The sequence below is a fragment of the Chironomus tepperi genome, unplaced genomic scaffold (genome assembly GCF_022539635.2).
Source record: "Chironomus tepperi strain 1889 unplaced genomic scaffold, CSIRO-AGI_Ctep_v1 contig_85, whole genome shotgun sequence".
In the NCBI taxonomy this organism is placed as follows: Eukaryota; Metazoa; Arthropoda; class Insecta; order Diptera; family Chironomidae; genus Chironomus; species Chironomus tepperi.
This window is the reverse complement of record NW_027226207.1, coordinates 511,388-533,960: the sequence shown is the minus strand read 5'-3', so window position 1 is coordinate 533,960 and position 22,573 is coordinate 511,388. Positions and strand designations below refer to the sequence as shown.

The window sequence follows — 22,573 nt, the reverse complement described above, 5'->3', positions numbered from 1 at the left end:
AAAATTTATCCTCAAAAATCGAAATTTAGATAGAATAGTAAAAATAGGCTATAAGAGCTGTAAAAAAGGAAAATTATGAAAATAATAACAATAAAAAAGATTTTTGTGTATTACAGAATTACTGTCGTATTGTTTTTTATTCTAATTATAGCAAAAGCTTCTGTTTCAAAAAGCTTTGCAAAAGAATGCTTTAAGGGGTGTCAAACTAAGACAACCGCTTAGAGTGTTTTAACATAACAAATTTTATGCAGTCTGAACTAGTTTTGATACTATTCAGGCGGCTTTTCCTTTCCTTCAATTCAGAAATGAATAAAAGACAATAATAATAATAATAATAATAATAATAATAATAATAAATTCAAATTTTCAAATTCAGTTACTAAACTGATTTGAAACGAGCTAATTCGTAGAAGTGACCAACACTATCGCTAAATGCAACAAAATTCATGAGTATGATAGTTCAATAACATTTATTTAATAAGCTTTCAAATGAAGACAATAATAATAATAGTAAGAACATAAACATTTCATTATAAAATTTTAATAATTAATTTACATTATATTCAAAATGTCTATTTCTCAAAACTTTTAATCTTGGAAGGAAGGAAACTGGATGTAATAATAATTTTTGAAATTATAACTGATGACCGGTATCAAGCTAAATTAAATCACTCGTCTGTTCTAATAAAAGTACGGGTTTCATTTTTCTGCATTCAAAGCATTGATGAATTCTTCTAATTTCTCTTGGATGTGTCGGACACGAACTTGAAATAAAAGAGAACATTTTAGGTCAATTTAGTTAAGATAAAATATTGCTGACTACTTACTTAATTCTTCAGCTAATAGCACACGTTTACCCGTTAAAAGTTGAACCTTCTTATCTTCGTCTTCACCAAAATCATCTAAATAAAGGAACAATTAATAGAGCAGTCCATTTGAAATAAATAAAGCTTAATCTCACCTAAAACTTCTTTGATTTCCTTATCTACACGTCTTGCTTCACGATTAACAATTTGCTGACGCAAAGCATTGGCAGTGACTTTAATAACTTGTTGAATTCTCCAGAAGAGAACTACATCGCTAACGTTAATCTATAAAATATCAATTTTAATTAGGTATTTTCAATAAATTTTCATAGAAAATCTTACGTCGAAAGTTTCATGTTGATTTGTGCTATAGTAATAATAAGCCTTTCTTAGATCATAAACGCGTGACAATGCACGGTTAAGAAAATGCTCTCGATAAATTGGATACCAAGTTTCTCTACAAGTAAATAACATGACATAAATAAATTTAAAAAAAATTTTAATGACTATTAAGTACCTAATATAGTCTGTCTCGACTTCAACGCTATTTCTTTGAAGATTTTTACGGACAGTTGTAAGTTCATCATAAGTTAAAATTGGAGGATGTTTCTTATCACTAGATAAAATTTTATCGAGCTCTCCTTTTACGTATCTTCTCTTCTTTTGTTCATCTGTCCATGATTTCCAGAAATATTTACGTCCGGGTCCGAACATTTCATGAATTGTCTCCTGCGTGTTATGAAGTTTATCCTTAACAGAGCTTTCTAAAAATTTAACTGCTTGATCCCATTCTGTTTTATCATGCACATTTCTATCCTCTAATGTATTAAGTTGAATTACGCGAAGCATGTCCATTGCTTTATCCTCCCAAGAATGTTTACGCATTGCTTCATCTATAACTGCTGTTTTCAAGTGATCGAAAATGTCATCATGATCTGGATTCTTTTTAGCTTTTTCATTAAGATTGAAGAATTCTTCTTGAAGACATTCCCATCCACATTCTACACTTTTTGCTGGTAACACATCTTCGGCCCATTGACGCAACTTAATATCAACCATTGTATTAAATGAATTTTGTGAACCAGACTGAGCTGCTGGAAGATAAATATTTTCAAAGACATAATTTGATATTTTTTCCCACAATTTTTTGTTCAGCAACTCTTCCCATCGTTTTGGACTGATTTGAGATAAATTAACAACTTCATCAAGTACTTCGCCTCTTGCCTTTTCATATAACTCATCACGTCCTAATTCACGAATTCTAGGATAGTTATTTTTCCATTCTGTTTCAAGATTAAATCTCGTTGCTTTGAATGCATCTGCTTGTTGTTCAATTGTTTCTCTAACCATTTTCCAAAAACGATCAGCAACTGCTAAACTTAAGTTTCTTGAAGTACATTGATGTGACATTGTGACACCACTTTGGAAAAGCTTTGAGTTTTTAAAGAAATTTTCCTCATAATCACGAATAGTGTCTATTGAATCATCTTTTCGTCCACGACCAGTAACAACTGCAAAATATCCCAAAGCTTTCATTGGAAACAGTTTTCCACTTAAAATTCTACGAATTCTATCAGGATCTGCTAAATTTTCAGCCATATCTACTTTTGTTAACACAAATATTGTTCGTCTTCCTAGCGGATCACATTGTGACACTATATCCGTCACAGCAGATCGCTCTGCATCAACAGAACCGTCTTGAATACATAAAATGATGGCATTAGGATTACTCATATAATGTTTTGTCATCATAGCAATTGAATCTTTTGTATCTGCAGCCATATCTACTGTTTGTGTTGAAATAATTCCAGGCAAATCAACAAGAACCATTCTTTGCAAGCCTGGTCCTCTTACTGTCATCGAAATGACTTCATTGCTGACTGTTTTGCCTCCTCTTATTGAATTTCTCATTCTTATTTCAACTTCTCGTCTCAATTCCGACAAATCACTTTCTTTAGTCAAATCAAATTCTCGATTTGAGTCACGGAACATTGCTACATGATAAGGTCCTTCTGAAAGTGTGACTTTTACGGGAGCTCTGGTCATCATTTCTCCACTTCCTCTTGGGAAAATTCGAGCTTGTGCTATTGATTCTAAAACTGATGTTTTTCCACTACTCTGATCTCCTACGACGACAACCCTTGGTAAATGATCTGCAGTAGAGTAACTTGTATCGTATCCTGACAACTCATCAAGAACTTCAGAGTACATATCAATCAATGATTTCTTTATCTTCTTAGTCGGAATTTTTCTATTATTTTTCATTAACAAATATTGTTGACGTAAATCGCGATTTTCTTTCTCCAGCTTCTCTAGTTCCTTTTGATATTTAATTTGAACATTCATGATCTCTGTTTGTAATTGATCAATTTGTTTTTGGAGTAAATTATTTTTCCGTTTATGTTCATCATAATTCATTTCCTTTGCTGCCACTTTCGATGAGTTCACCAAATCCGTTTTTAAATCTACAAATTTTAAATGAAAAGTTTTGTTTTGCAATAGATGTGACGAAATTTGAAGAAAGTTAATTAGTCATGCGAATTCAAGAATGATTGAATTAATTTAATTTAGATTACCTTCAAGAAATTTAAAGAGTATCACCAGCATCGCATGGTGTCCTATATGACATTAAAGGATGTAAAGAATAAAATCGTTAATAACTACAATCATTCTTGAATGTCGATCAAGATAGGCTAAAACTAGAAGAAGATTTGAAATTAATGAGTTATGCATACTTTCGGCATTTTCGAGTTGTGTCTCTATCTCTGCCATCTCTATCGCATTATCCAATCGACTGTCAAACCATTTTTTCCACTCATTCATCTTTTGTTCACTCAATGTTTTAAGTCTGGGGTCTACAATACACGAAAAATACAATTTGGCATTTAGTATTTTTAAAATTATGATGTAATTTATGGAAATACCTATTTCGATAGAATTCTTCAGTGATTCCGTTACGTTTATAAGAGACGCTGAAAATTTTTGCCATTGATCATTATCGGGAAATACTTCATTTAACCATTTCATATCTGGAAGTCCGTCACGCCATTGCTCATATTTCTAGAACATAATAAATACATAGTTAATTTTAGAGTAATATAGGATGATCAATGTAATAGCAAATGGCAGGCTAGATATGCAAATTAAAATTAGCTCTGATGTGATAAAAATAACTTACATTATTGAGAGTCACAGTTCCACCTACAGCACCGCCAAGCAATAAATAGCGTAATTTCAAAGCTCCTCTTAATATTCTTCCAACAAGCATTCCATAATTACGAGATATTTGGGGTGAATTGTATCGTTGCAACTGATTTTCTAAAAGTTGTTGTTTATGTTTAAGGTTTCCACATCGATTCCACTGATTTTTGCCACTTAATACTGAATAATTAAGCTTAGTTGAATTTATTATTACCGGTCTAAGCGAGCGGTAGATAAAGTTGATCCTGAAAAGTAAATTTTGGCAATAGAAGAAGAAGTTAGGAATGTTGAATAATCAAATATTGACAATTAAGGATAAATTAACAATTAATTTATTCTAAATTTAATACCTTGTATTTCGGCGTAATATTTGAGACATCCTGGTAGCAGTTTACAGCTTAAAAACGATTAAAAACTATGATTTTTCCTATTTTTTATGATTTCACATTATTTTTTATAAATCAATATTTTTTTTTGCAAGGAAGAGACACCCGTGAGTTTTTTGATCAGAATTTTTAATAAAATTAATATTTTGCCGGCTACCTAATATTATTAATAAGAAAGTATCAAAAGAAGAAAGCTGTAATAATTAATTAAGGAACTGATATTAATAAATTTATGTATAATATGATCAAAGTGTCTTAACCTTGAATTGTCGCCAACTTCATGTGCAATAGGTAATGAAATTTATTCAAATATATTTTAGCCGTTGAATTCACAAAAATGCTAGAAAACTTAATTAAAAAATTCAGATATAAAAAACAAGCTCATTGATAAGTTATTAAAATTATGTTTAAAGGCGTTAAGCTAATCCTAATTATAAGCGATTTAAAACGATCCTCTTCCAATTTTCTGTCCATCTCAAAGACTGGAACTTCTTTAAATTTCTCGAAAATTCATCCTTCATGGCTGATAAAGCTACATTTCCAGGAAAACCATAAAACCAGTTTGTTAAATGATCGCTTAATTCTTTGGCTTCATTAAATACAAATCCATTTTTGCCATCGATGACTAATTCGTGTAGACTGCAATTGATAAAATTTAATTAATTCATGAGAATAATTGTTTAATTATCGATTGACTAGCTTACCATTTAAAATTCATTGCACATACAGGAAGTCCACATCCAAACATATCGACGACTTTCATTGGTAAATCGAGGCCACTAGAACTGTAGTGCAAGCAAACTCCAAGATCAGCAGATGCAAGCATTAACGGGTAATCTTCGTTCTCGAGCCAAGGTGTGAGTATCTTCACAAACTTCAATTTATGATCTATGATCTTCTGTTGGTACATAGCTTTTTGAGGTCCTTTGCCAGTTATTACACATATTAATTTTGGATAATTTACATCGTCATTTACTGCAATCTGATCATATTGAATAAGTGCATCCAATAGAATTTGAAAATCTTCATCAGGCGTCCAACTCGTACTTGATACAATCAAGCCGGGTCTATCGTCTCTTAATTTTATTTCACCTTTACTATTTGTAACGGTAAAAGCTGTCATTTCATCATACTTGTCTAATGATCGAAATTCAGGATAAAGCTTTGCGAGCTTCTGAAATATTTCATGTTTCTTATCAACGGAGACAGACTGAAATTTCTCAGGCGGCCGATCGTAGAGTACTGTGGCCTCAATATCATAATTTTCAAGCAAATCTTGTCTCATTGCTTCTGTGACACAGAAATTTAAGTCACTTTTACGTCCAAAATAATATTCGATTGTCTTTGCAAATCTTACAACAGGACTTTTTGGTGATGATTCTAGTGCCATAATGGTCCATGAATAATTATGCCAATCAATAATGAATTTGGCCTTAACGACTTTACAATAAAGATAACATAATGCTAATGCTGGGATGCCTGGTGGATTTTGAAGCATCAAAATGTCAGCTTTTTTAATGCTAAAGAAAATCGATAGCATCGATAAAATAATCCAGAAAATCTTAAATATGTATTTTACAAGACGTGGCAATTGAAGTTCTGGAAATGATGTCAGTTTGTTTACATTAACTCTAGGATCTGATGCAATCTCCTTAAATGCGTAGAAAATTTAATTTACGTACATTTTAGATATTGCGTAAATTACTTTTTTACCTGATTTACTCTTGATTCAACATATCCGATAACTTCGACTAAATATCCATTTTCTGCAAAGCTCTTTACATGGTTCTGCATTCTAGGACTTCTACCTATATCTCCTAAAACAACAACCCACACTCTTTTTGTATTAACCGAATTAATTGTGCTCATTTTAATTAAAAATTTACTGTGTTTACAAAAAAATTATAATTGTTGTTGTTGTTGTTGATTTAGTTGTTGCACAAATTAACGGTCAAATAAAATTCAAATGGAGGGAGTTGGAACTTTTTCATATTAAAAATATTGAATTCATTTAAAAAATGCTTTTTATTCGTCAAATAAAAGGTAATTTGTATTAATTACACTACAATACTGTTAACTAAATAGTGATAAATTACAGGTATATCATTTTGCACAAGATTAATCACAAATTCATGCAGAAATTATAACATTTCGACAAATCCAGCAAGAATAACACAAAATTTTATTCCAACATTATTAATCAACACAAATGAACCGAATAAAAGTCAATATCCTCTACATCTGCAAAGTAGTCATGGAAAGATAATTAATGAGATAGGTATTCAACGTCCATTATGGAAGAAAGAAATTTTCGAGCTACCGCTAACCAATAAAGTTATTGAAATCCCAAATCAGATCAACAACAAAGTGATTGAGGATGTTCCGAACTTTAATAAATCTATCGACCTTCCAACTGATGGTAAAAATAGCGATAATATAAAACAAGCAGCACGTTTGATAGTTATCAGAAAGAGAAAAATGAGAAAACACAAATTGCGAAAGTTAAGAAAGAAGATGAAGTTCGTTTGGGCAAAAGCAAAACAGCGACGAGAATGGAAGAAAGAAAAACGATTCTTAAACAGCCTCTTAAATCAAATTAAAACAGCCCAGAAGTTTTCAGCTGAGGAATATGTTAACGAAATGATTAGCAAGGCAACCGAAAGTCCACCTCCAAAATACTATAAAAATCGTCGTATGCCAACATGGTTGATCCTTGAGATTCTTGAGAAAGAGAAGCAAAAGAAGTTAGACAGAAAATACAAGTTCTGGGAAGAATGTGGTAAATGAGCTTGATAAAATAAAGAGAACTTTAGGACTTAGCTAAGTAAATCTAGTCTTTTGTCTTACTTTCTATTTAATTGAGCTTTGTTACATAATCCAGGACATGCCTAGAAGGAGATTCAACTACAATGTGATATGTTATTGAACTGGTCCAGATCCCACTATAAAGTGTAGATTTCAGTGTGATGTTATGGTATGAAGAGCATTGTTTGGTCAAATTAACTTAAATACAGCTTTGTTGAGAAAGATAGTATAAACATGACTTAAATACATTCACATGGGAAATGCTTCAATTTATTATTAATTAGCTTTAATGTGTTCTCAAGTTCCTGTAACTCTAGTTAAAAACCTATTCATTTATTTTTCAACTTCATGCATTGAGGGTACAATTATATCCATTATTTTTTTCGCACATATCATCCCACTTTTCTCACTTAAGAATAAGAAGGGTAGTTGCACTAAAAGTAGGAAAGTAGGAGTTTCCGACCTAAATTTACAATTCTACAATCAAAAACGTATGAGAAAATTGTATAAAGTTTTATGTCTATAAGAGCATGTGTTAATAACAGTAATAGAATAATGGAAAAGAAAAGAAATCTCCCCTAGAAATATCAGTGTATTCTTACCGGTAAGTGGAAAAAGCCAATTTTGGTCAAGTAATTTTTCTGCTGTTTGGATGATAATAGTATAAATCAGATGATATTCAACAATGTGTGAAATTCAATTTATGATTGATGGATGAAAACAGATAATCCGATTCAATTTTCCCTTTCATCTCCATAGTACTGGACATTACATGAATGAGCATTTTAATATATTTTTTTCGATTTTCACCTTTTTTAATGTATTCTGTCCCTTTTCTTGAGTCATTCCATTTAGTCCATTTGCTCTTTTTTTATTAATATCTATTCAAATATTTTTTCAATAGAAATATAATCTACATTTTATTTGTGTATGAAAAGCCGAACAGAATTTTTTTTTCTCCTGCAGGAAAGAATAATTGCAATGCGTTAAGATATAATAAGATTTTTTTTTATTGAAAAGAATACAAGACAAGTTGATTGAACTCAAATTATCAGTCGTTCCCCACATAACCAAAATCGATGTAAAAGAACAATTTGCGGGAGAGATGGGAGATCCATTAAACGTCGATTTTAGAATTTCAATGGATGCAAATTTTATCTCAGAATGATTCATATCGTATATGCAAAGACACATTAACATCCATATATAATAAGATACTTCGATACTTCGTTTAATGTACGAAATTAAGCAATTAGCGGATTTCTGAATAACGAGAGCTACAAGATTGCCTAGATCTTAAAATTATGTTTAATATGCTTGATCCTCCATATATTGACAACATGGATATTTTCATGCGACCTTAAGTCAAAAGAGAAATCTTGCTTCAAAAAGTCACACAAGTCACTTTTAGTAAAATGTGTAACATTTAAGGTTATATCCAATAAGGAATCATCTCGGTTTAAATTTATTACTATAAAAAATTATTCTCCTATTCACATTTAAATTTATCTAAAAACCCCTAAAAAAGACGTTATTTTTTCACATTTTATTTCCTTTGAGAAATGAGAGTTAAGCAAAAGTTTTGCAAGGTTTCACGTTATCAATAGAGGATAAAAGAAAGATTTGCAGCAGCAGTAGAAAAAAAGTAAGTAAAAAATGTTTGGAATAATAGAAAGAAATTTTCATTCTTTTGTGGAAAATAGAAAGAAATATTAAAATGAGAAAAAATATTTGAATAAACCGCTGAAAAATGTGAAAAGTCTCATGGGGAAATTTTTCCCTTATTCTTATTGAGGAAGACGTAAAAAATGTTAATCCGATATGTAAACAAATGTATTTACTTCGTATTCGAGAGAAAAAAGATTTCGCGACAGTCCATTGTGCAATTTCTATGAATGAAAAGAAGGAAAAGAAAAACATTTTTATTTCTTAAGAATTTTCTTTATTTTCCTCCAAACTAAACTTTTTCGTTCGCTATAAACTCACCCACATTGCTTGCTATTTTGTCGTGTTCAATATTTATTCAACAAAATGAAATATTTATTGATATTGTATTTTGATTTTTTAGCGCTTTTTTGGAAAATACGACGCTTATAATTTCATTTTGATCTGCTGGGTTGGGTGACATGCTGAGTTGTGAGATCTCAGCATCCAAACATTGTTAAGAGCTAGGGTTTGAATTATTAGCTTTGTGCTATCCAGTTTTGGACTTATCCCTTGGCTTTGAAGCTAGAATATATCGCTAAATGCTTTAATTAGTGATTTTTCTGCTAATCTGCAATACCCCTTCGTTTAAAGTTTGAATTTTCAAAAACAAATCGGTTGTTAATTTTCATGAAAAATTTCGTTGAGAATCCTACTGATTCTACACATTTGGCCAACCATATACTAATGGCTGGGCAAGCAATGCGCTTAAGTCCGACTCGACATCACGAGGACTTTCATCACTTTTTCTTTATCAATATTTACAATAACGAGAACTTTTGATTGCTCAATGAATTGTTGAAGTAACGAATTGGGGATTTCTAGTAAAACTTAGTGAAGTTTGAAAACTTCATAACGATTATGCATCATGCTATTAACTTAGTGACTATTTGATAAGCTATACAAAACGATAAATAATGACAATTTAGGAAATTCTAATTTTCAATGTAGGAAATCAGGGGTGGGTAATATAGATGTCGCGGTCCACTATAGTATGTCATGAACCATATATCGTGTGTGGCTTTGATTGAGGCTTACCACCGAAGTGCGTCGTGAAAAATAAAAGTTTGCCCACTACTGACTTAAATAGAGATTTATTATATAGATTTCTATAGAAAAAGCAGTTGATATATAGCATATAAAGGAAATAGTTGGTATCAAAATGGATTGTTATTTTTAGATAAGGAAAAATTATTTTTCAATACATAAAATTCAACCCCAAAATGTGCAAAATATGCAAATACAGTATAGAAATTTCAGTCGATTGGACTGTAAGAGCTGACTAAGAAAGAGATCATTATTTCAACATGCTTTATGCTTAAAAAAAAAAAGAATTCTCATGCATTGCATAAAATATTGCAATAATAAAAATTGGAGCACATAGTTAAGAGGGTATATATATTAAAAATAATTTTAATCAAGATGCTTATTCATGAGTCACTTGAAATTTATACCTCTTTTGCATACTATATTCTAAAATAAAAGTCGTCATACTTGAATATATAGAGTTTTTATTTCTAAATTGTAATCGATCTTTAACTGCGCAAAGCATTCTGAATTGCACTCAAGAATTCACATAAACGTGTAGTAATAATGAAATACTTTTTTCATGCATGCGAATACCGTTGCACAGCGAGGACCTCTTAACTCTCAAAAAACCCTTCTGCTTCCAATTTTTTTCACCCTGCAGCTTCTGTGGCCATACAAAAACCGTGTGACTTCGTTGTTGATTACAATATTCATAGGGCGAATTAATAAAAATCTTTAAGACCTTCAATTACCTCCTTCCTTCAATCATTGTTGTGTTATTATTATTACTGTACTTAAATATAGTGGTGAGATTTTGAGAAAATTTTCCATTTTTTAAGGGAGACAAACGAGTTTTGAAATTTTTCGCTTGCTTCCGACGGATAACTACAAAAGTCGATTTTGCTGAAGCATGCGAAAAATTTATTTCTTCCTGTCAATTCTCTTTTCCTCAATATTTTGAATCACAATATGACAAATTAACTGCTAATAAAATAATAAATGATGATAATATACAATAGGAATCGAGAGACAGCAGCATAAAGCAATTTTATTTACAATATGCTTGCTAATAGCATAAATATATATTTTCATAAAAGTTACAGACTCAAATGACCTAAACGCATTTGCAGCTTAAACATCTCATATACTCACCCTTAGACAGGACAATGTGAATTGAATCAGATTCTGTTAACTAAATATTTGGCAGAAAGAATAAAGGAAGAGTGGAAATTTATTGCCATGCACATTGATAGACACTAGCTTATGACCAATTGTTTTCGGAAACAAAAATTCTTTTTGCCTTTTTTCCCAATATATTCCCCCAATTTTTATATTATTCTTTTTTTCTATGTCATTGGAACAAAAATGCGTTTTGACAATTTTGTTGCTTGTTTTCATCGAGGGTTACTTACAATAAATTTGTTTACAAACAAATTATCATTGAAATTGTCAGCATTAAGAGAAATTATTAATAATTCTCTCGTATTGAACGGAAACGATGATGTTTTCTAATGGCATAAAGAATCATGAAGTGTTTAATTGATTGCATTAGCTTAATGTGATTCAACCGAAATGTCACTGTCACATAAATAAATACTTAATATACTGTGAGATAAATAAAACAGTTAAGTATATCTTTGAAGGAAGAAGCAATACGCTTGCCACAAAATTTTGTGTGCTTATTCAAAAATCGTCGGTTTGTGGAATGATGTATTGATAGAATAGACCTGAAAGTATCGCGTTATGTCAATTGAAGTTCGAAACCTTAAACCTAAAATTGCCTAGTCTTGAACCCGTGATCACTGGGTCGGTATTGAAAAAATTATGTATCAAAGTATTAAACCATTTCGAATACAAGCCACATTGACTCACTTCGAAGATCAAAACGAGATCCTAAATACATTCCAAATTTAGTTATGAAAATTTTATTCTAGATTCTAGTCAAGGCACACTGTGTGAAAAAGTCGGAAGATCAGGTAAGCGTGGGGTCAGATTTTGTCAAATTCAACTCAAAGCCAGAGTTACTCCGACCTGTAATTTAGAAACATATTATGATATTATCCTATTAGCAGTTCTAAGCTACTTAAGGTCAATGAATTCTCATGTTGGCTCAATTGAAACATTTTTCAATTATAATGAAATATCCTATCATATTATGTTCGACTCTTTATCTCTTTTATGTCACGACAAATAAAATAAAAAATACTCACTTGAAGATAAAGCAGAAAAGAAGAAAAAATAATAAGAAAGAGCACAAAAATATGAGAAAAGGAAAATCTTTTCATTATTGCAATATAAAATGTGAAAGGGAATTTTTTTCATCATCATCGTCATCATCATATTATTATAGACTCTTTCTATTTTTCTTTTTTTATGTGCAGAATAATGTAGAAAAGGATACAAAAGCCGAATGAATACGTTTTTCACTTGACTGTTTGCCATTCAGATGAGCTATGGAAGGATAATGCGAAAAAAAAGTTTTTCCTATTCACGTGAACAAAGCAATGCCGGAATTTCCCTCTTATTTTTTAATTAATTTATTTTTCACTCTTCTCATTCGTTGAATTGTCGCAGAAAAATTTCCATTTTTATTATTATTGGGTTTTTAAGCATGTAGTCGTTCATTTGTCAGTCTCTATTGCAGAAGTCAGAAAAGTTATTATATTCATGAATATTTATATTATTCATATACTTTTTTTACCATATTTTTCCTTTTTCATTTACCGGCATCTACTTGAATAATGAATAACAACAGCAACAATAATCAGGCACAATTAAATAGACCATTGTCGTTTTTTTCTCATTTTGCAATAGCGCAATGTGGGATGATGAATAAATACCGGCATTTAAATGAAGACATAAAATCATCCATATGTGTCAGCACAAAATTTAAATAAAAGCTTTGTATTGTTATATCTGGTGTTCATAAATATGATGAAATGGAAGTGTTCGAGGAATTGGAAATTCAGTTACGGAATTTATTGTATGTTATTTTTCTAAAATAATAAAAATATTGAAGTTGGGCCTGGCACCGCAGACCTGCATTTCCTATGCTTAAGATGCACAGATCTGCAGTCATCCACTGAACCTTTTCGTTCGATCAAGATTGCAGACCTAACAGAGCTCGAAGTCGACTTTAACATACAGAATCCAAATCGACTTTTGGCTCTGGATGTAAGTAAACTAATGCTAGACAGCATATATTTTCTGACAGACGTCATTAGTGATCGTCTCCTTTCAAAGATTTAAATTAATAATGATGTGATGATTTTAATAAATTGACGATCAACGATGTGTTTTTATGTGTTATTTTGATTTATTTTATTTCTTTTGATGCCGCAAAGACGGAATCATTGTAATGGTCAATGATATTATTAATCAATTGGCAATGAATGTGGTGTTGAATGATGAGATATTTTTTATTCGAACATCTTTCATTGTTTACATACTAACAATTGTTAAGATTTTTCTGTATAATGAGACAGCCAATGCTTTTTTATAATATTCTTATTTTAATCATACGTCATCGACATCATCGTCAATACTATCAAAGTGTACATTTTAATATAAAAGATGCAATCGAATACAATTATATTTAATTGATGTTGAAAGAATGACTTTGCATGAATCTGTTAAATTATGCATGTTATTTTTATGAACGCAAGTCCTTTCATTCATACTACAAAAAGTTTTTCTGTATCGTTTATTATGATTTTTATAGAAAATAATGATTATAAGATATTCCATGTAGAAGTGACAATCACAAAAAAGGAGAAAGAAAACAGAAAAAAAACAAAATATTTTTCCACATCAAAATCATCACTTTGATCATGCTAAGAGCAGGATAATGACTTATTAATAAATTTAATTAAAGACTCCACATGGATTTAATTTAATAACAACGATGTTTATTCTTCAGTGATCAGAAACAAACTAAATATTTACATGAAGGGGTCTACAACTATGAAAGGGGAATATCAACTAATTGTAGGTGTAAATATAATTTAAATATTAAACGACAGTTGACATATTCTCAACAGATACTATTAGATTTTCTAAAAACATATGCGTCCCAGGATACTTCCTTAGAATGACTAGTTATACTTTTTTACTCGATAATTTGTTCATCGAAAAATAAACACAATGAAAATTTCTTGAAAATCATTTCCGATCAAATAAAAAGGAGAAATTCAAAATTAAGATTCTAGCATGCAATGCAGTATGTAGGGACGCTTAAGTGACGTTAACAAAAAATAATCAGTATGTTTGATGAAAATAAGGAAATTATATTTATTTCCTTTTTTGTCAACCAACATTTTCCACTCAATTTCAACAATTCATTAATTATTGTGTTTAAAGTAAATATATAGGGATGAATTTTATATTTGAATGAGTCTATTGCACTGTATTATTTGGGTGTCATGTAAATTAGACGTACACATATATTCAAATTTCGAATCAATCAACTCATGTCAGACAAAAATATTACACAACTTTGAGGTCATAAACGTATTTTTATTGAAATGATTCTCTCACGCATTTTATTGACACTTGTAATAATTCCCAGTTAATCAATCAAATAAGTATTCGATGAATTATGATTTGCTGATGATTGCAAAAATTTCAATTGACAATCATTCAAATTAATATTTAAGTAGTAGATTATTTATTCATTTCTGTATTATATTATTTGCATCTTTTTAGATCTATGTCTATCATTATGGGTTAGAAAAATCAATAAATTATCAACAATCCCGAGTTTTATTCCACAAAAATGACATGAAAAATCATTCAATTATCTCAATCCATTTCAAAATCAAGTGTTTAGTCATCGAAATTCTAACTTTCAAATTTTCCTACCTGAAAATCCACTTAGATTCAGAAACGAATTAAAAAAAGAAAATGAGGTGAAATACAATTTATTCAAGTGACTACTTGATCAAATAATTATATCTTTCTAAAATGTTTTTTATTCAGGTAATTCTGCAGTTGATTTTGATTATAAAAAAAGCTGTGATGAAAAATTAATCTCTTAATGCTTGACGTCAGCCCACAATGCTATTTAATTACTGTTGAACAGATTATTTACTTTAGGGATTTACGATGTTGAGTTGAAATTAAAAAGATTTGTTTAGAGAAATGAAGATATCGAAATTAAAATTGGATTTAAAAGTCAAGGTCTGTGGGACATAGAGATTGGTAAATGTAGTTTAATTAAAACTCCTTCCTCACGGATTTATAAATAACTAAGATGTTTATTCTTCGGAGTTCAAAACCAAACTGAAAATTTTGTATTAAAAGGGGTTTTCAACTAAGTTCTGTAAATATTATTCAAATCTCAAATGAACGTTATAACACTGACGATAATCTAATTACTACACAACTTCATAATTCATAAATCACTGAAAAATTGAAATGTTACCAAAGAATAATTAAGCAAACAGTCCACTAAGAGTTGTCACATAAAGATAGACTGTTTGGATGAAATATTGCTTAATTTTGGAGCAATTATTATGGCAACAAGAGAAACGGATTTTCGGGAGTAAATAAAAAAATGAACATTTTTTTGTCTCTTTTATTTCAAAATCAATAAATCATGAGACAGTTCATCCATTAAATGAAAATAAAAACTTCTCTCTTTTTTATTGCATATTCTTAAAATGAACTGAAGCTGGAGATTATAATGCGCCAAAAGTGTATGTCCATTTAATGGAAAATGATTTATTTATAGAAAACACGATTTTGAATGCATTTAAAACTCCTTAAGTTGAGAATATATTAAACGATCATTGACTAATATCAATGCACTGTATGCATGTTTTTCAACTGATCATATGTGCTGTATTCAGACGCTGTTCATTGTCACTTATATTTTCTTTCACATGAATTATGTGAAAGATTATGTTAATAAATTTTTAAATAATCGACTGGATCTTATGAAGTGATAGTAAAAAAATCGATGTAGTAATAAGTCATGTCAATTGAAAACTTCTCAATATTTATTATTTGTCTTAATTATCAAAATTTCTTACCTAAATTTCTCTAAAAATAGAATTATTTGAATGTTTAAAACTTCTGCAGACATTTCAATCAATCTTAAAAATTCAATTATAATTTTTGTAAAAAAATTCTAAGGAGGGTGCAATTTATACTAAAGACATTAAATGAAAAAAAAAAATCAATTTCCTTTACATCAAATTACACTTATAACGCAAGTCAACCCTATCATAATTTCTTGATAAAAAAGAATTGTTGACAAAAATAAGAGCGAAAAATATGAAAAGAAATCAACTTTTTACGAATTTTGATGTCCCTTTAAGTACGGCCAATTGAGAAACAAGAAAATTAAATTTTATGAAACAGCAGTTGATGTCAAGTCAACCAAATGAAGTCGCCATACGCGGCTAATTACGAGTGGAGGAATAGTCCATACGGAGTATACCTATCAAATAGAGTCATGGTTGATAATTAAATTGTAAACCCCCTTTTCCCAGCCTAAGTGTTATGTAACGCTTCCAAACATTTCAAAAGGGTAATGTATTGCACATGAAAAAGTACCATTGAGTAAGTGATCAGTTGACAAATGATCGGTGAGAAAATGTGAGTGGGAAATCAGTTCAGCCCCGAAGAAAAAAATATATTTCACCTTTTCATCAATTGTCAACTGACTAACTTTTTTATTGAATAAGGTAATTCATAAAAGATTTAATATTTTGACAGATGTCCCTTTTTATCAAGTCCTTCAGTTAATCCTTAATATGTTTTCTTCTGAAATCGATTTATTTTGGAATTGCAAAATAAAAGTCCTACAAAGGGAACTTATTTTTATCTATTATTTTATTTCTTATCCTTCGGAGAATAATTTTGGATATTTCCGAAAAGGATTTGTGTTTTATTTTGCCAGATTCTAAGCAGTTCCTATTTTTTTACATACACAATTGTGATTCATTTAAAAAAATTGGTAAGTTTTTTAACGTTGATTTAAAATTTAAATATTATTTATTGTACTTAGTTCAAAGCCCTTCTTTGTGCAAAATGTCCAATCTGTTTTTGAACTCCGAAGAATAAACATTGTTATAAACAATTAATCAAATTCGTTTGGAAGTTGTTTAATTAAACTACATTTACCACAATTACAACATTAATGATAAACATTGTGCAAAAAACTCAAGTCGGTCAAACAATTTTGCTTCTAATTGTCTTAAATGTGTAATTTTTGATACATTACAAGTTGATATGAACAGAATGGAAAACTTCAAGAAAAAACTTATTAAAGTTCAGATCTATTTGAAGATGATTATTTTATACTTAGATAAATCTACATGATTATTATTTTCTTCTTTTGTTGATTCTTCCATTTTTTGCAAACTTACTTTTAAATCGCTCGCAGATGCTGAAGTACTTAATTCTATTATTCCATGCAACACACATTATGTGTAGTTGTATACATTTTAATTAGGGTTTCTGATTGTGGATTCCTTAAAACTTCTGAGCAAATCAAATTAAACTTAAACTTAGCTTCTGATGTTGTTATTAGGATATTATAAAATTTCATTAACACTACAGAAAATCATTCGATGTTTGAGAAACTCTAACTTTAAATGGAATTAAACACCATTATAGGCAGCCATCTGTGCGCGAAGTTTAATGGTGATTGAGCAAATCATTATTTTAAATTAATTAACAACTTAGTAAAATTGTAGATGTAGATTGCTCGCCTTTGAATTTTATAGGCATGGGAGAAGTCAGTTCACATGAATTATAAGAAATTTTAAAAAATTACAATAATGATATATAATCAAAGCTCATTGGTGATGGAGAAGCAATCAGCACTTGAAAATTATTATTAGTGAGGCACTTGAAGGTGCTTAATGTGGTTGTGGCCAGACTGCTGAATGTTTTCGAGTAAACAGTTTATCACCATCTCATGAGAAAATTGTAGTTATGCTTCAATGACTTGCACAAAAATTCATTAAAGAAGGTCCAATAGATCTGAAAGATTTCTTTAAGATTTGTAGAAAAGTGAAGAAATGAAAGAATTAAAAAAAAAGAGAGAAAGAATTTCATTCTGAGATTTTTTTATTCAATTGCTTTATACCTCCATTGTACTCATGTCCATTCAAAATAACAACTTCAAATGAAACGGAAGTTCCTTTTTCAAAATTACTTTTTGAAAAAAAAGTTCTTGAATGAAAATTGGAGTTTAAAAATAGTTTCTTTCAATTGTGAATGCTCATCGCCCCACACTTTACTTACCACGCTCAGATATTAATAGGCAACATTGTAATTATAGAGTTTACACTTAAAAAGCTAGATAAGTGTATGCTATATGCTATATACAAGATTGTAATTGAACAGTGAGAAAATTTACACGAAAATAATAATTACAGTAAATTCTTTCAATGGAACTGCTCAATTCTGTCTTAATTAATAAAAAGAATATCCTTCATAATAGGATTTAAATTCAAAGCGAATATACCGTAACTTTATTGTGAGTCAAAGTGGTTCGTTGTCTGAATGGTTTAGTAGAGTAGCAGCTCTGGATCTTCAAAACCATAAACATGCATAGTAAAAATTTTGAGATAGAGAGAGAAATTCCTTTATATTGTGTCCAGTTGATACACAAATAAAAAGTTAACATACCAATCCTTTTCTAAAGAGGATTATAATAGTGCAACAAGTGCTATAAATGAATGAATTAGAAATCTATTAAGGAATTTAAATAGAAAAAATAATAATATACATCCCCTGAAGGAGCACAAAAGAGAAAAATAGTTATAAGATTATCGTGTGATTTATCACCATAAAATTGCTTGATTGTTTGTAGCTTCACAGCACTTTAGAATGAAAAAAAAATCAAATTTAAGGGGTTAAATATTAAATCTGCACTTCACATTGCTCGAGGGACTTTTTGAGGCTGTTTTTCCTTTCTCGCATCGCAATTGAATACAATACGTTCTATAAATTGTTGTCCTTTCTATTCAAATTTTGAAGAAGTTGAATGGATAAAACTCCATTGTAATTGTATGTGTGAACAGTGAAAATAAATAACAATAAAAATGTATAATTTAAATATCAAAATCATGTCAAATTCACACTTTTTTCGATCCTTTTCTTCTTTTTTTCATCTAAATGTCAAATACCAGGCCAAAGAATTCATGAAATAAAGGAAGAAAGAAATTTAATGGGAAACATAAGAAAGAGGAGTGTTAAATGGAAGTAAAAAAAATCATGTATTAAATTCTTTTAGCACTGGATATGGATAACAATAGTTCTGTCATAACATATTTCCGCTTTTGGTTACAATTTGTGTATACAAAATAATTTAAAGATATAAATTTGTTGAAAATGTATTGAGTTTCTGGAATGGCAATGACATAAAGCGCATTTCATGTTTTAAGACTCATATTAATAGCTAGTGCTCGAAGTCGACTAAGATTTTGTATGGTCCAATCGAATTTTCGAAAACTAATTATAATTAGAGCTAACTAAAAACCGCAGTCCTGATTTTTTTTGCATTTTAAATGGGCAGTCAATGAATTTTTTGGCTATACCTTATAGCTCGTTCAAGGCTGTAAGTCTGCATTTTTGGCTGTAGGAATGTATTTTAGGACGAACCCTAAATTTATAAATCGCATATTACGTACTCAAACCCGAACGACACAAGGTAATATGAGGAGGAATCCAAATATACTCCGAATATACGGTTACCACATAGTTGTCAAATGAAGTCTCTTGTCGCTTGGAGCCATATTAAGCGGTTTTTCAAAATATTTTTATTTTTAAATAAACATGTGTGAATAGAAGTAGAAATGAAAATTGACACACATATTGCATTTCATTGTAATTTAATGTCGTGTTTTGCACCCCCGATCTATTTTGCTTTATATTTTTACAAAACTGATTTTTATTGTTATTTTGAATGAGATTGTTACGGTTTTTAAGTAAATGTGTGAAAAATAATAATAAAGGTTGGATTTGCTTCATTGTTGAGTGTTTTTAAACATTTTTGAGTCCTTTTATAGAAATTTAAGATCGGACAAATTTTTATATCAAATTATTGGCAATATTCTCTTTTGTATGCAATGAGAATTCACCAATACATTCTCATATTTAGTTGACTTTTATAACTTTTACTTGGAAAAAGTAGTTGATGTTAAACCAAGTCAAGGCTTTTCAAATGACACTAAAATAATTTTTACAACATGATGCGATAATTATTCTCTCTTCTATGTACGGACAAAAGGCTCTTCTGAATAACAATAAAAGATTATTGTCACCAATAGACTGAAGACAATTAAAAGTCAAATGGGCGTTTTATCAGAAATTAAAAAGTCAATTTTTTGTTTTTACTTTAGCAATTGTTTTTATATGATGTGCACGGCACAAGCTTTAACGAAAGAAGGAATATCAAATATATAAAAATGGGACGTGAAGGTAATAAAATAATTGAGGGAAAATGAGAATTTGTTCGGGAGTCAGGTAGTTGGACGCCAAAAAATAATTTTGTTTATTAGTTTTCCTTTTAGTTTTGTTGACTTTTATTGTTTTCAGTACTTTCAAACAATTAAAGTCAAAAAAATATTGTTATTTACCTTTTCCTTATTTTTTCCAGCATTTATTGTTCTATAGAAAAAGAAAGAAAGGTCATGTATAACCTAAATTTTATTGGCTCTTTTGTACATACTGTAATTATTGTGTTGTGATGCTTTGATTTGCATCTAAAATACATTTTGGAAGAAAAATGGAAAGTCCAAAATACATAGAACTAATGCGCATTTCATACTCAACCATACGGAATGTCGTATGCTAATGTAAACAATAACATTTGCAGAATTGGATTCAAAATTTTTACAGTAAGATCAAAAGATACGTTGTTTTTTGACTTGAGGTAGATAGATTAGTATATAACGAATCATTTGCAATGCTTTGTGCTAACAAAATTTAATTGGAAGTAGACATTTTGCTAAATCAAATTTTGACAATTTTCTTTTATAGTGTTAGTGCTAGTGTTTAAAATTTTTAATTTCACTCTTGAGAGCGAAAATCAAAGGAGTCGAATTGAATAAAAAAACTCTTATTTTTATTTTACTCTTGAGCGAAATTGATCAATTTTCCTCACGCTCCTGAGAGCGAATTTTTTATTTCACTCCCAAAAAATTTCACTCTCAGGAGCAGGAGTGAAATTCTGAATTTCGCTCTTAAGAGCAGGAGCGAAATTAAATGTATGGAAAAATATTTTGGTGATTATTGGCCGTTATTGGCAATCATTTGATTATTTCCGGAGTCCAGAAAGGTTACTTTCTTTTATGTTTGGACCCAAGTTGTTATTTTAAGAATTAGACATGAACTTTGAACGTCTGGAATTACTTCCTTTTACCATTTTTCTATGCCAAATTAAGAAATTGCACGAAAATTCTCAAAAAGGAAGGCAATAATGATGCAAAAGTTGTGCTATTGCAAAGTTTGCTCTAAAATCGACCATCTTGTGCATTCGGAAGTGAGGAACTGACTGTATCCAGTGCCTGAACTTCCAAAAACTTCATTTTCTTAAATTTCGTTCCTAATTCCATTTTCGAACTTTTTTGAAAAACATGTGGAACCGTCCACTTCCGCTACTTCCAGCACAAATTTTGATGTTCCAATCCACTTTAGATGATACATATTACCCAATAGCCCTATAAAATGTTCGAAAAGTCAATGAGTCCTTTACCTAAAATCCCTTTTTCTTGTGAATTACGCAATAAAAAATTTCTAACTGGAATTACTAAGGAAATTGGTAACTTTTTGAACATTTTATAGGGCTATTGGGTAATATGCATCATCTAAAGTGGATAGGAACATCAAAATTTGTGCTGGAAGTAGCGGAAGTGGACGGTTCCACATGTTTTTCAAAAAAGTTCGAAAATGGAATTAGGAACGAAATTTAAGAAAATGAAGTTTTTGGAAGTTCAGGCACTGGATACAGTCAGTTCCTCACTTCCGAATGCACAAGATGGTCGATTTTAGAGCAAACTTTGCAATAGCACAACTTTTGCATCATTATTGCCTTCCTTTTTGAGAATTTTCGTGCAATTTCTTAATTTGGCATAGAAAAATGGTACAAGGAAGTAATTCCAGACGTTCAAAGTTCATGTCTAGTTCTTAAAATAACAACTTGGGTCCAAACATAAAAGAAAGTAACCTTTCTGGACTCCGGAAATAATCAAATGATTGCCTATAACGGCCAATAACCACCAAAATATTTTTCCATACATTTAATTTCGCTCCTGCTCTTAAGAGCGAAATTCAGAATTTTACTCCTGCTCCTGAGAGTGAAATTTTTTGGGAGTGAAATAAAAAATTTCGCTCTCAGGAGCGTGAGGAAAATTGATCAATTTCGCTCAAGAGTAAAATAAAAATAAGAGTTTTTTTATTCAATTCGACTCCTTTGATTTTCGCTCTCAAGAGTGAAATTAAAAATTTTAAACACTAGTTAGTGCTAACCAAAAATTCAAATTTTTGACCGTTAAAAACGACAACATTTGTTTCATCGCATTTGAATTAGATTTTAAGTATGAAATCAATGTTAGGATATAACCCAAAGTGCATTACAAAGCAATAATGGTCTCCCCAAATACAGTAACCTTAGGATTGTAAAAA

The 22,573-nt window shown here is 30.1% G+C and overlaps 3 protein-coding genes across 4 annotated transcripts; 1 reads left to right on the top strand and 2 right to left on the bottom strand.

Annotated features, from left to right (window-relative positions):
- Positions 1-443: 443 nt before the first annotated feature.
- On the bottom strand, positions 444-4,519 carry Opa1 (Opa1 mitochondrial dynamin like GTPase). 2 transcript variants are annotated; one of them, XM_070634156.1, is made up of 10 exons: positions 4,358-4,519; positions 3,985-4,252; positions 3,731-3,866; positions 3,542-3,661; positions 3,383-3,424; positions 1,324-3,271; positions 1,149-1,263; positions 962-1,091; positions 828-902; positions 444-764 (listed from the first exon to the last, which is right to left on the bottom strand). In XM_070634156.1, exons 1-10 carry the CDS (start codon positions 4,384-4,386, stop codon positions 700-702), a joined length of 2,928 nt encoding a protein of 975 aa, XP_070490257.1. In that variant the 5' UTR covers positions 4,387-4,519; the 3' UTR covers positions 444-699. The 2 variants fall into 2 exon arrangements, with proteins under 2 accessions (XP_070490257.1, XP_070490258.1); XM_070634157.1 differs by lacking the exon at positions 3,383-3,424 and having other exon boundaries at positions 4,358-4,515.
- Positions 4,520-4,676: 157 nt separating this feature from the next.
- Alg1 (ALG1, chitobiosyldiphosphodolichol beta-mannosyltransferase) lies at positions 4,677-6,336 on the bottom strand. Its single transcript, XM_070634159.1, has 3 exons — positions 6,107-6,336; positions 5,098-6,044; positions 4,677-5,032 (listed from the first exon to the last, which is right to left on the bottom strand). Exons 1-3 carry the CDS (start codon positions 6,260-6,262, stop codon positions 4,825-4,827), a joined length of 1,311 nt encoding a protein of 436 aa, XP_070490260.1. The 5' UTR covers positions 6,263-6,336; the 3' UTR covers positions 4,677-4,824.
- LOC139085938 (uncharacterized) lies at positions 6,300-7,222 on the top strand. Its single transcript, XM_070634160.1, has 2 exons — positions 6,300-6,436; positions 6,492-7,222. The coding sequence occupies exons 1-2, from the start codon at positions 6,412-6,414 to the stop codon at positions 7,178-7,180; spliced, it is 714 nt and encodes a 237-aa protein (XP_070490261.1). The 5' UTR covers positions 6,300-6,411; the 3' UTR covers positions 7,181-7,222.
- The last annotated feature ends 15,351 nt before the right edge of the window (positions 7,223-22,573 follow it).

What these genes read in the sequence shown, in the direction of transcription:
- Opa1 (XM_070634156.1), bottom strand. Translation starts at nt 4,386, where the DNA reads ATGTCTCAAATATTACGCCGAAATACAAG. An exon ending in GAACTGTGACTCTCAATAAT is followed by an intron (nt 3,867 to 3,984) that starts GTAAGTTATTTT and finishes ATTATGTTCTAG; the next exon opens with AAATATGAGCAATGGCGTGA. An exon ending in ACTCTTTAAATTTCTTGAAG is followed by an intron (nt 3,272 to 3,382) that starts GTAATCTAAATT and finishes TAAAATTTGTAG; the next exon opens with ATTTAAAAACGGATTTGGTG.
- Alg1 (XM_070634159.1), bottom strand. Translation starts at nt 6,262, where the DNA reads ATGAGCACAATTAATTCGGTTAATACAAAAAGAGTGTGGGTTGTTGTT. An exon ending in TTGAATCAAGAGTAAATCAG is followed by an intron (nt 6,045 to 6,106) that starts GTAAAAAAGTAA and finishes TACGCATTTAAG; the next exon opens with GAGATTGCATCAGATCCTAG. An exon ending in TGTGCAATGAATTTTAAATG is followed by an intron (nt 5,033 to 5,097) that starts GTAAGCTAGTCA and finishes TATCAATTGCAG; the next exon opens with TCTACACGAATTAGTCATCG.
- LOC139085938 (XM_070634160.1), top strand. Translation starts at nt 6,412, where the DNA reads ATGCTTTTTATTCGTCAAATAAAAG. An exon ending in TTTTATTCGTCAAATAAAAG is followed by an intron (nt 6,437 to 6,491) that starts GTAATTTGTATT and finishes GATAAATTACAG; the next exon opens with GTATATCATTTTGCACAAGA.